Raw genomic sequence first — 13682 nt, forward strand, 5'->3', positions numbered from 1 at the left:
AGGCCTCGAGGCGCAGTTGCAAAAATACAGAATACGACTGCGATCGATAGTGGATATAAATTCTTCAGAAAAAAAAATGACAGTTGAATGGAGATATGGGCAGCCACCTATGCGGAAGGGAACTCCAATCATAGACTCGAATAGTTTCATGTAATAGCAGAAGAGATGAAATTTCCAAGATTTCTACTCTACAGAGTGTTAGTGTTATCGCAGTTACAAATGAGATAATCTAGACGGCGAGAACAGAAAGGAGAACTTCGCAAATATTGCTCCCGTCCGCCATTCAACTGTCAATAAAGACTTCAAACTTAGAGGGATTTTCAAGTGTGAAAGTAGACGAAACATCACCACACAATCATAGATAATGAGTAGGAACAACTCAACAAAGAGAAAATCCAGGAAATAGGATAAATCATTGGCAATATGCTACGAGCTGAGGGATCGGAGCGCGACAACAAATAGCACGACAACGGCCTGCTGTTCCCATTTCATCTCATTCCATCAAATGTCAGAAACGCGCCATTTTCATCCATAATGACTTATACATTCTTAACATATTTCTTACTTTTATGGTTTCCAACTATGACCAGCGTTACAACGAATCAACAAACAAGGAGGATCGCACAAATCATCAAGAGAACGCAGGTCGTCGCTAGCTGATACAAAAGCTGGTCGTATTTACACAATGAGGAGAATTTGTGAAAGGAGGAATGCAAAGATTTGAAAAAAAAGGATGAAGAAATACTCTCAGACATCATGACGAAAAAATAAAATCAAGTGACTCCATGTAATGCATTGCGCATCAAAAACTAGTATATGAATTTGATCTGTGTTAAATTTTTCCCAAGAAATTCATGGCAGTCTTGATTTTTTGTGCCTTCTGACCTACATTCTGCTTCAAAAGTACTTTGAAGATTGAGTAATATAGTAAAGAAAAGAAAACTTTCCGGTAAACGCTTCACTAGGACATTTTTTGAGAAGAGTTGCACTCTTTTTCTGTCGAGCAAAAAAAAAAGATAGCTAGAAACCCTAACATTGTCACAAAAAAATTATCTTGACTGTAAATCAGAAAGTTCAACCAAAACCAAGACTACGACTGCTTTGAAACGTGGTTAGGAAAACTTTGGAAGGCGGAGAAAAGAACAATAGATGGAACGCGCTGCGTCGCAGTTACATAGCCTCAACAATAGCATAAAATTAGACACTGATCGCCAGAATAAAAGATCTAAAAACCAATGTAAGATCTGGACTTGACAAAAAGTGATATGAGGGGAACCTAGGAAGGTATTTTGAGTTTGTGCGTGAGGGTGAGTGGAAAAAAAGGTTAGTACTGTGTGCCATTAGCTATGGATGCACAAGACTGAACGAAGTAACTTTGGATCAATTGTTCAGATGACATCAAATGTTTGTCGTGCACAGAATAAAAAGAGTATCACATCAGATATATGGTTAATAATATAGCCAAAAGAAAAAAAGAAAGAAGAGAAGATTCACGTTGCTTCAACTCTGACGACAACGCGATTATGTAGTTGAACACCGCGAGATTACACAACTCACAAATATCGAATATTGTGCATTGACGAGATAGTCGACGACGAGCAATGCATGCTTGGACTTAGAAATATGGCTGATCACCAGATGATATCTCTTCTTTTGGCGCAAAGTCATCCAGTAACCCTTGCTTGATCTTACTCACTTCAATATCGTCCTGCAAATGCCGACACTAAAGGAGAATAATTTGTGCTGATCGGAATACCAACAACGAAATCAAGAATAAAAGCAGCAACAATGAAAAGAAAGTGTATCCGTTGCATGATGTACTGCACAGGTTTATGTATGCATGTCACTCAGTTTCCTACAAACACACCAGAAGATGCTAGCATCCGGCGAAGTAAGCAGCGAATACATCGCAACGAAAGGAACAGGCATGACATCTACAGAACAAATAGAATAGCTATCCTTTCAAAATCCTGCTACGTATGGAAGCTCAGTGGAAATACAGAGCAACTTCAGCAACATAACCTTGCACTTCAAGAACGTTACGAACGGAAAAGCAGTTGGAACATCGCATAAAAACTAACCTTACTGCTCTGCTGATCCATGAGATCCGCTCCTCCGTGCACTCCAGGCACTGAGGCAGGTTGCATGCTGTGCGCCGATCCTGGCGGGGCTGGTGTACCTCCATTCACGCCACCTCGTGGAGTCGACGCCGGTGACTGCTTCAGTTCCTCGCCGTTCAGTAATCCAGTGAGCGGACCTCCTTCAGGAACTGGAGCACTCGCTCCACCCATAGGTCCAGGCCCCATACCATTGCCCATGGTTACTGATGTGTCTCCCATCCCGAACTGAATCAGAAGCGAATGTATTTCACACCAGATTACGTACTAGTGAGGAAATAGTTAGACACTAGTGCTTACAGGCATAGCTGTTGAGCTGGATGGCATGCCAGTCATCATGAATCCATGTGGATCACCAGCTCCAGCTGGCGGCATTCCAGGAGAAGACATGGACATGGCGACCGGAGCTTGTGAACACATCACACCGCCTCCGTTCGGCATCATACCAGCACCAGGAGGGAAAGCCTGACCGGGTGAGTCCATAAACGCACCTCCAGGTGGCGCGCCATATCTCATCCCTGTGACAAGAGATTTTAGAAGTGATTTCGATGCAGTGGGCATTGTACATCTTACCTTGAGGGGCAGGAGGAGCTCCGGGACCACCAGGTCTCATGCCTGCTGGCGCAAACGAGGCAGGAGGCATACGCATTGCAGCATTTGGTGGCATCCGTTGCCCAGGCATTGCACGTGGATCGCCAGGGAACATACCAAAGCCGGCTGGTGGCATAGCACCAGGTGGACAACCGGCTCGACCTGGGAACCGACCTGGAAATCCTGGTGCTCCAGGGTGACCTGTAAAAAAAACTCTGTAGCTTCTCAAGATCAGTTTGGCAAAGATCCCTTCACTACATTCTTCATTACAAAACAAAAAAAAATAGGAATTTGTAAAATTCTAACCAGGCATCATCCCTTCCGGACCAGGCATACCCATTCCAGGAGCTCCAGGGAACTGAAAATATGAACACTTTATATATAAAGTATAGAACAATGTAAACAGAACATAAATACAAATAGTAAAGAGTTTTATACTGAGACAGAAGTTTCACTTATGTTTGATATAAAAAGTGATACTAGTTTAAAATCATATAAAAAATAAATGAAAATTTACTGGGTTCTCAAAACTGAACGGATGAGTGAAGGATTTAGATATCGCGTGATGTTTGCGTACGATCATGCAAAGCACGCTAACATGTGAGAGAAATGTAAATCCATAAAATCCGTGCACTACTTAACAGGTTAAGGGCTAGCCATAGCATCTCTAGCAACAAGAAATACGACTGCTACACGATAGAAGACTTGGTTCCTTACAATCTACAGAATATATCTAGCATTTTCCTCTACCCATTCTCGTGGGAGCGATTCTATAACATCCGAAAAAGTACTCTTCCATTAAGTTTGCAACGATATCCAAGAAATAATCGCATCAAAGACGTTTTTGAGTGAGTTTCAGCTGAAGACCGAGGATTAGTTTGCATTCCAAAGCCGTTGAGTAGGTCAAAATTTTATGGAGGTGCTTCGCTTCAAACTACAATGTACTACACCTTTAATTATATACTCTGTGATGTTAATTCAAAACCTATCATTTAATATGGGTGCGAATCCAAGAATAAACAGTGGATAAGGGAAGAAAAAGTAGGGAAGCGAGCTCATGAACCGCTTTTCTGATGCAATCAGGTACGATTTCCTATCTCCTTCCAAATCGTTAGCACGCCTAGTGTGCAATAACTCAATTGATCTGCATCACCTGCTACACCAGTACCTTTCCGCTTCATCAATTCGACCCCTTACATAGCCTCATCTAAGCGTTCCTGTTTTCTCCGAATCCGGCTTTGCCTTCGGAGTGCGCAAGTCTCGAAAACATGCTAGTGTTTGTTCCGTGCCTCCTAGGGCGGACCCCTTGCAATCTCCTCTGTGTCTCTGTCCACAGCACTCGCGCCGCCCACACCAGTCGTCGCGTTCGCCGTCTACGCTCTCATCAATAACCATACGTCACTTCAATAGTCTCTCTATGGATTACCACGCTACGTGCCGCCATTGCCGCCTCCGTACTGCGAGAATCACAACAATGACGCATATGCACGAAAAAACTACCACCATACAAACCCCGAAAACAGTGGTTCAACAAGAGATCAAGAATCTCGCATAGAATCATTTGCAATATTAGCGTAGTTTTAATATCCCCTTAATAAATAGAAAAAAAAAAGAATAAAGAAGAAATGAGCAACTAGTCAAATATCCTGGTTAAAAACTCCAGCCAGCTGTATCAAGCATAGCGCCTTACATAGTTTGAGGTACTATTATTCTTTCATATGCTCGACACAGCAAAAAAAAGCCCGGCAAGCATCTCTAGAGATGGAGCGAGAGAACCAGTAAGTCTTTAAAGAACAGAAAACAAACGTATGCTACAGCAAAGTTGTAAAATAACAAATCAATTCACCAGAACTGTATGCGTAGGCATACAAAGCTCTAATGATACATATGCTGATCGGTTAAACGGAGAAATGCAGCAATTTCCGCAACAACCTATTTGCACAGCTTATTAGCTTACTTATCGAAAGTGCTCATTTTCAGCAGTAATTCATGAAGTCGAGCCCATTTTCGTCCCTAAGACTGACATACGGGCACAATGATTTCTCATGATTGGACCTAAACAGATCAGTCCAGCGCATCAAAAAGAAAATCTGACAGAGAAGAACTACTCAACAAAAATTCTATGAAGTAAATAGACAGAAGTTTTTTTTCTTCTCGCGAAAAACATACTGCAGTTGTGTCCGCATCGTATGGACAACAAATATGGTCAAAAGACGCAAAGCGAAGATTGTTTCAAATATCATAAATCATAGATGTTAATCAATTTTCATGTTCCCTTCTCTTGAAACGCCAAAAAAAAAATGCAAATGTAAACATTGTATTGTGCTAATATTATAAAAAGGACATTTTGTTCGCAGTTTTTTATTATTAGCAAGCTCAGATTCACGCGATAGATCTTATCAATCTACTTATATAACAAAGCTGCTCTCACTGTCGTCTCGTATCTCATAAACACGCCGAATAGATCTCTCTGGAAACAAAAATCAAAATTTTAGCATTTCATAAGCACAGGGAACAAGTCCCTGTCATCATACATGCCAAGCAATACGTCACCAGGCGATGCACTTTCAGAGAACCATCTGTTCGTGTTTTATGACGTCATAGCGCACAAATGAGGCAAAAACACAGTATATGTGTTCAATATCTGAGGACAGCTGCACATAGTTTTGACATTAGCACAGATATATTCAAGCCCCGAATTCTTTCTCGCTCACTTATCGTCTGAACGCTGTCCTCGCCGTCACGACCTTATTCGCCAGTATTGAAATTGCGACCTATATTACGTGTTGGTAAAAAAGGCGAAGGCGCAGACTATCCACCCGCTAGCGCACAGAGACAGATTGAAAGATGTAGTTGTTCGTGTATAGCCGATCTTGGAACGGAAAAGAGCAATTTTCAGAATTAGTAGGAACTTTTTAGGAAATATTATTCGAAGGAGAACTAGAACTAACTACATAATTCGTAAAAACAAATAGGAGAGGAAGTGTAAAAATGTTATGAAGAAAAAAAAAGTAAAGTATACGCATACGACGGGAAAAATGGTTTTCTGTGGTTCCTTTCCTTTCCAATTAAATAGAAGCAAGAAGAATTAAAGAGAAGTCATTCAGTTAAAAAAATGCCACAACTTTAAACTTAGAAAGAAGAGATGTGACATCTACCGAAGAGACGAGCAAAGAATCCGCTTAGGTTATCACAGTTCTTCATTTTACATATACAAACGCCTGATGACTGCGAGTAAACACGTCAATTAAAAGATTACTTCTTCCTTTAACACTAACCCAACTCAATTTTGTGAACCACAAAATCTTACATCTCAAAGTAAGACACTAAATTTTTCAGCGGAATGCCACTATCTTTCATCAACCGTCAGATCCCTACGCATGCTACGATCAGAAACCTCGGAATCTGGTATCCTCAGCCTCTCATAACAACATCTTCAAAAAAGCAAACGCGCTCCACACCCACTTTAACAACCTGTCCTTAATAACAAGATTCCGCCTCTGGCGCCCTGTCAAGAAGTAAAAACTGTACTTCTCACGCGCGCCTTTCGGTATGCTACTTCAATGAAAAAGTGCAGTTAGATCGTGTTCGTTCCTTGCACTTATAGCGTCTATCGCAAACATCTGCCACAGCGCGATAGAACGCTGCCACAATACCATCCGTTTCACCCCTCCTTCGTATTATGTTTTCCACAATGAACTCGAAACGTTCGCACCCACCACAACTGACCATGCGCTGCGTCTCACGCCTCCTCGTCGTCTCATCGCTTGTGCGATGTCCCACTCTGTCGTCGGGCGCTCTCACCGCTATTCACCATGCCCATTGTCGCATTGCGCGTCTATTACCCCGAGATGCAACCTATCGGCTCCTCAAATCCGCGCCGAGACGCCCACAAAAACAGTGAGGAGAGAAAACGCTGAAAACTTGTGAACGGGCAGCTAAATGAGCAGAAAAAGAGTGGCAATCTTCGGCAGAGATATCAGAGATCGTGGGAAAGCTTGGAATACGACTAAAATATGTACAATACAATAGTACTCGACTTTCTAGAAGTTATTCAGAGTGAAATGTTGGGACAAATGGCGGAATCATTGGTGAGAAGTTCAGAAAAACGCGCAAAGCTCCATAAGATTTAAATGGCAATAAGAAAACGATAACCCAGAGATCAAAACACAAAAAGATGTTATGGGAGTTTTCTTTCGAGAGAAAAAAAACCACAGTATAAGGCAATTAGGAAAACATAGGAGGATTATCCGCATTCATTATTTTTCACACTGTGTCATACGAATAAAGCGGGAATACGTTCTGAATTACTTTACTTCAACAAAAACAATAAAAGAAATTCGTAGCTCGTTTGGTTCTCTGTCTATAAAATCGCTTCCGGGTTAATCGTAATCCATTTTGCAAGTTTTGAAAAACATGGAAGCAATGATTAAACACAAACAAAAATATTTTGTTTGTATTCAATTCGATATTCAACTAGAAAAAACTCACCCCTGGAGCATGCATGCCATTCATCATAGGACCAGGTGGACCAAAGCCACCAGGAACAAAACCCTAAACAGCAAAACAAATTTAATTCATTTCATTCATGAACTAAAAGGTATTTAATATCACTAAAGTGAGAAACACTTACAAAATCGTGGAAAGCCTTAGCTTCTTGCGTTGACTGGCCATCGGGACCGTCTCTTCTTTCAGGAGCTGCGCAATACAAATCCCAGAACAGCCTAAGGAAGGAAACAACTCGCACTTAAATTATGCAAAAATGGCAGAGAGAAGACTTATTAGATATCATGACAGTCAAATAGTGCTTTAAAATAAAATAGAGAAGAAATAAACAATGACGAAATAAATGTTCCTAGAAACTAAAGAAAAAAGAAATTGAAATGGACTAACATCCACCAATTCTGCAAGAAACCTGGGCCGATTTCACTGGGCTTGATAGCTCCGTTCGGAACATTCTAAATGACGGATTGTTATAAATGAATGCACGTATAGAAGACGAAATGAAAAATAGTTAAGACAATAATAAAGATATCTGCAACTTATCGCTTACACTTAAAACTTCTTCCTTGAACACTTCGGCAGTTTTCGTTGCCCCAGAAATGACCAGATACTCGTACACGTATGCAGCAAGTCTGTATATTATATTCATAAATGTTGAAAAATGACTGTTGCTATAGTAAGTAGCTAAAAATGTTTGGAAAAAGAGCTCAGACAAAAACAAAGGTAATTATCTAAGAGAAGAAAGGTGGAATGTTTTCTTCTATGTCGATACAACGTAGATTTGAGATCTGCAGTTCAAATCTGGCAATATAATAGCAAGTCATTTAATTGTCAGCGAAATAATCAGAAATAGTAACTTTCAGAAATTATCACAAAACTGAACATAAGAAATATGGAAGCTCTGAAAGAACCAAATCCGGAAATTTTGATAGTACAACCGGGAACGTCAAAGGTAGAAAAAAAATAAGTGAAGAATTCACGGATCTCCGCGTCGGAGAAATATCGACTTAAAAACATCTAATATTGAAATGAGAAGAGAAACGTGTAAATTACTGTATAAACACAGACAACTTACTTTTCTTTGGCATTAATGTCACTCTGGCTCTGAACAGGAGCGACGGGGTTAGGCTGCATGCTGCCAGGCGGCCTGCGAGCAGCTTGCGGATTGAACATTCGATTATTGTAGTTGTATTACGACCATTGCAGAACAGAGCTAAAGATTTTAAGGAAAATTTAGGAATTTTTCAGGAAAACGATTCAGTAATGGGATCACAATAAAGCAGTGCCACTCAGCAAACAAAATTCAACCAAACGAAGTAATATGACCGGAAGAAAAGCTTGAAATTCATGACTGAATAATCCAAAATGTTGCAGTTACCAGAATATCGTAGACTGTCAATTCAGGAACAAAGTGAACTTTGTTTGTTAAATGACGTGATAAAGAAAAACGACGATTTTTAATGTAAGGAATAGGGCGAAAACAGCGAAAGTGAGAGAAAACAAAAGATAAGGTATTGAAGTAGAGAAGATAAGTAGATGAGAAAATATTGGTCAAAAATTAGAGAAAATTAGAAATAATCCAGCGTTGAATTTGCACATTCAATTAGAACTCAGTCAAAAGTCAATTGAGTCGATATGAGAATAGGAAATGACCACCATCACTCATTTCGCGTACAATGTTGTAGTGAAAATGAGCGTACTTTGAATCTCATGCATAAAAACAAACAAAACAACAAAGCCGAAAACAAAGGCACTGCATAAAGTCGGCCATCAAGACCGACGCAATTATTGATGACGGCCCATATCGGCGGTAATGTTTACGATTAAAAAGTCAAAATCATAGGCGCAAAAGCAAAGAAAACAAAAATGTGAAATTCATATTGTATTTATCGGGAACGCATGGAAACACCGTTCGGCGTCCAGCTCGGAGACAAAACAACAGCACCAGAATCGATGACGAGAGGAATCGATCGTAATGCGTGGTAATCGATAGGAACGCGAACCACGACGACGAATCGGCATCACGACGAGCGAATTGTCTAGGCACATTGCAGGAAAAAACCCGATTTTATTATCGTTGGCGGTCGTCCAAATGAGTATCGATTCGTTGCGATGCTCATCTTGGGATTAAAGGGTCCCTCGCAGAAAAGCGAACCCGGGTACGGTGGCGAGATTTGGACCTACGCCAATAGGTATTGCGATTTGAGCATATTATTTGTTCCATTTCGCCGACGAATTTCGTGAGATTTTCATTTCTTTGCAGACAAAACATCGTTATTCCTAGAAAAAAAAGATCGCAGTTTTCGGTTCCTATTGTTGATAGGTCATGTAGAAGTCTACTGGGATCTCCTTGGGTGTAATTTCATAAAACAAAAATGATTTCAATACCATTCAACATTTCCATCGCTGAATCCTTAGCAGGATTATCATTTATTCTTCAAAACTTGGGATAGTATCCATGACATATGTGAAAAGAGTAGTTTTTTAATCACACAATGATACACAATACACAACAATGAAACAAACAACAATGGAATATGACTTTGTAATGTATTCCAGAATCCTTTTATTTTTACTTATTTACTATGTTTTTTTTTGTGTTTTTGGTCATGTTTTATCGGGCTAGACGCCACATTTGTTCGGAAAGAACGTATCTAAAGTGAGAGCCATTTCAGTTTCAATCCAGGAGGGTGATGTTGCAGGCGAAAGTTCCTTTGTCTGCTTGGAAATTCGGGCATATATTCAGTCGAGTTATATAACATATATATATATATATATCTGCTTCATTTTGAAATGATTGAATAATTGATGGTTTTTAAAATATCGAACAGTATTTCGTTTATTGATAGGGATTTACGTTCCCACTTTCCATTGCAGCACTTGCTCCTAAATTGTTGTTTCTGCGGTTTGTTGAGTTCATCGCTTGCTCGCTTTCTTTGAGAAGTATTTCCATTGGAAAGTTGTGGTTTTTTTCTTTCGATGAAATTCTCAGGAAAAGCGACACCGCTTCTATTTCCTAAGCGCATAGATTCTGCACTTTCCGTCTCAACGATTTCACAAGCTTCATTTCAACGTCATTACCAAACTTTCCTGAAATTCGCATAGCTCGACTCCCCTGACTTCGAGGGACGAACCCATATGTACGGAGGAATTTTGCCATTTTTTCACCTGTTCACATATCTGTTATGCGTTCGTATTAGAAAAAAGTGCACCTGTGAATCGCACGAAGATTATCATTGAGAGGACGACCCCATACCTCCGTCTACTTCAAACCGTTTTGTTGTGCTCCATTTTAATGTACATGAAGGGAATTTCTATATAATTGTGCACTTTTATATATTTCAATGGGATTTTGCATAATTGTTCGTTGATTTTTTTTTTGTAATTATTCAGTTCTAACTTGAACACATTGGTAGCGGAATCCCTAGTCTATCATATTCCTCGTAAATATTTGTCCAGAAAATCGAACTCGAGTACCTCTTAGCAAACGTATTCTAGTTGCTAAACAGATTTCGCTAGAAGTCGCTGGTTTTGGCGTCCGTGAGAAATTAGTAGTGAAATTAATAAAAAAAAAAGGGTTCGAATTTGTTTACATGTATTTCTCTTCCATAATCTTATGTTCTAGCAAATTATTTGTGGTAGAATACCAGATGTAGCATAAATAATGGATTTCAAAAGTATTGCTTTTGAAAAGCTATTGATTACGTTAATATTTCTTATGCTCACGATTTTATGTTTTGTTTTTTGGAATCTGTCGATGACGTTGATTTTAGCACTTTTTGGATCTATCGACAATTATATAATTTAGATTTTTACTTTTTTTATATTTGAGAGGTAATACGTCTATAAAACGGTGTTTATGAGCTACATTTCGAAAAAAAACCATTCTTAACGTTCAGACTGTAGCTGCCGTTTCGTTCTTGAAATCCCTTTTTTTCTCACTAAGCGATTGTTCTAACTAGAGTATGGGTATTCCGTCCTTCGTGTTTTCCCATCATGTTCATCAGTGTCAGCCCTGAAATATTCTCTTTTCAGATATGCGGTTATCCATTCCTCTTCGACTACGGAGGATCATCAACAGCAATTATCATCCTTTTCAGGTAATTCCTAAGCCTGACAGATGGCAAGTTCGAGAGCGACAAGATCGTTTCACTGCGGTTCGTTTTGCACATCTTTTCTCTTTCAATCATTCTAGCCTTTTTGTTCACTAAAGTTCTAAGAATTCCCGAAGCAACGAGCAAAAGGATAAAGTTTCACTATCCCTACTCCTCACTACTAAAGTTGAAAAACTGGAGATAGGAACTTTTGTTTTCTGGAGTATTAGTTCTTGTTCCTTTGGTTTCAAATCGATTCTATAAAACTTAACCTAAGTTATCGCTGCTAAAAATTTACAGTTTTTCTAAACCGTAGATGACTTTACTAGCAAATACCACAACATTCGCTTCCTTTCATGTTATTTTTTTCAGTGGCAATACGGTGCTTGTCGAGATACGTACAAGTATGGGAATATAAAATTGAACAAGATTTTCTGTTATCTCGACATGAAACGTCGAGACGAGAGCAAGCTCGAGAAATTCGTAAGTGCTTTGTGATTAAATATATGGTTTTTAGGTTGGTTATGCTGCTTACATTTCGTTTTGTTTTAAGTGATTATGCTTTTCGGATAACTAGTGCTTACTGTTTCATCTTGTTTTTTTTTCGTGTTTCATCACAATGTCTTTTTGTCATACCCTCTTTCAAATGGGTTGAGAAGGACAGTGGAAGGTACAGCCACTAGAACACCGGTTTTCATACGTCCACTGGGCCTTTTCATGATAATTTAAATCATTTTCAACAAATGCATCCTTAGCTGCAGGACAAAACCATTATGCAGTTTTTTTTTTTAGGAATATGACTTCTAATGGATGCAAAATATCCAATTTAGTTGTTGGATATACTTGGGTTACTAACTCCAGCTAGTATTAATTAGCTTTCTTCTCTGTTCTGGACATTTTTGCACCACCAGATTCTGGTTCCCCCATTTGGCTGTGTAGTTGGATCAAAACTATAAGGAGCTCGGTGCAATCGCGAAAGCTGCTGCGCTCGAACCGGCGCAGTGGATCGAGGAGAGGGAAACTGCGACGATAATTGGTGCTAGCAAACGCTCCTTGTTCGATCTCAACCGCTGCCTTTCAGCGTGCCGCTTCGAGCGCAGCCGCTTACGCAACTGCGCTGAGCTACATGCCGTTTTGATCGAACTGTAATCCACTGCAACTTTGAATGTTCGATAAAATCACCTGAATGCACTAAAAAGCCCACCTAAAATACACAAATACACTACCAAACAGAATGGTTCCAATTGAAAAAAGTTTCCAAAAGTACAGTTAGTTTCTTATTTCAGAGGTGAGTGTTTTGGCTAAAAGTGATGTTTTTTTTTTTGCGAATTTACATAGCGACCAAAACCAGTCGTCCAATTGACCAGATAAAAATTATTGATCTCGTTCGGATCTTGATGACTTAAACAAGAGTCCGTCGAAGTTGCCGTAAGCGCAGCAGTCTTCGCTTATTATTTATTTGTGAAATGTTCTATTTTTTTCATTTAGTATGCTGAGGAACGTCTGAATGCAGCACTCGCTGAACATCACTTTGAATACAAACACTTCCGCAACATGCTGGATAAAGCACATATTCTCCTCGACAATGTTGTTCTTTCTCAGTTGGCCATCTATGAACCAAGAACATTTCAGGTTTATTTAAAATCTGATTATGCTTTTTTAATCACAACGAAACATTTGTTCTTGTTTTCAGAGCCTTGTCGCTCTAGCAAAAGAAATGGCAATTAAGGATGGCCGACCTGTAATACCGGATGATGAATTCAAATTTGAGGTTGATTCAGAAACAGCATTACTTATTTCAACAAAGCCTCAGTCTTGTCATGTTCATGTTTTCCTTTTTTATGTTTTCCCATCTCAGGTCCATCTTGATGACTCTCTCTTTGGTGAACCGTTTCCAAAACCCGCCCAGTACCCGAAGGGGCCAGCCGAGAATCACACAAATAAGCCGAGGAAATTGGATCCGTCAGAGTACTAAGATATCTCTATATTTTATTTGACTTTTATAGGTTTATGTTTTGTTAAGCGGTGACTTTGTTGTTGACAGTTCTTTTTGTACATATTGAAGAGACAAATAATATTGTCCAAGTCTCATTGTCAATTGAAGGGCAAAATAATTAGCCGATGGAAACACACGACTTCGACAGTACTGAAAGCTTGCACTCTTTACGTGCTCGTTGAGCTTATTTCCTCTTATCAAATAAATTCGCCTTCAGACCAGCAAATGATTGCTTATGTTTGCTGTATTTTCAGCAGTTTTGTTATCAGGAGCGAAATTGCGGTGACATTTTCACTTTGTTTGACACTCGCTCAAAATATACAGCACTCAGTGGGAGTTGTGTGGGAATATGAAATGGCATGGCTTGCTTTCGCTGTTAGT

The 13682-nt window shown here is 39.5% G+C and overlaps 2 protein-coding genes across 5 annotated transcripts; one reads left to right on the forward strand and one right to left on the reverse strand.

Moving 5' to 3' along the window:
• Positions 1–1615: 1615 nt before the first annotated feature.
• RB195_020477 (uncharacterized protein) lies at positions 1616–8384 on the reverse strand (the record flags this gene model as incomplete). Of its 3 annotated transcripts, none has more annotated exons than XM_064188785.1 (10): positions 1616–1708; positions 2082–2345; positions 2418–2635; positions 2691–2909; positions 3015–3066; positions 7200–7262; positions 7342–7432; positions 7602–7666; positions 7762–7843; positions 8287–8384. In XM_064188785.1, the coding sequence occupies 10 exons, from the start codon at positions 8382–8384 to the stop codon at positions 1616–1618; spliced, it is 1245 nt and encodes a 414-aa protein (XP_064044666.1). The 3 variants fall into 3 exon arrangements, with proteins under 3 accessions (XP_064044666.1, XP_064044667.1, XP_064044668.1); XM_064188787.1 differs by having other exon boundaries at positions 8287–8345; XM_064188786.1 differs by having other exon boundaries at positions 1616–1723; positions 8287–8345.
• A 726-nt stretch (positions 8385–9110) lies between these two features.
• Positions 9111–13280, forward strand: RB195_020478 (uncharacterized protein; the record flags this gene model as incomplete). Of its 2 annotated transcripts, none has more annotated exons than XM_064188789.1 (7): positions 9111–9193; positions 9266–9345; positions 11247–11368; positions 11678–11788; positions 12794–12937; positions 12999–13076; positions 13164–13280. In XM_064188789.1, the coding sequence occupies 7 exons, from the start codon at positions 9111–9113 to the stop codon at positions 13278–13280; spliced, it is 735 nt and encodes a 244-aa protein (XP_064044669.1). The 2 variants fall into 2 exon arrangements, with proteins under 2 accessions (XP_064044669.1, XP_064044670.1); XM_064188788.1 differs by having other exon boundaries at positions 9345–9403.
• Between the last annotated feature and the right edge of the window lie 402 nt (positions 13281–13682).

Source organism: Necator americanus, chromosome II, assembly GCF_031761385.1.
Source record: "Necator americanus strain Aroian chromosome II, whole genome shotgun sequence".
NCBI lineage: Eukaryota > Metazoa > Nematoda > Chromadorea > Rhabditida > Ancylostomatidae > Necator > Necator americanus.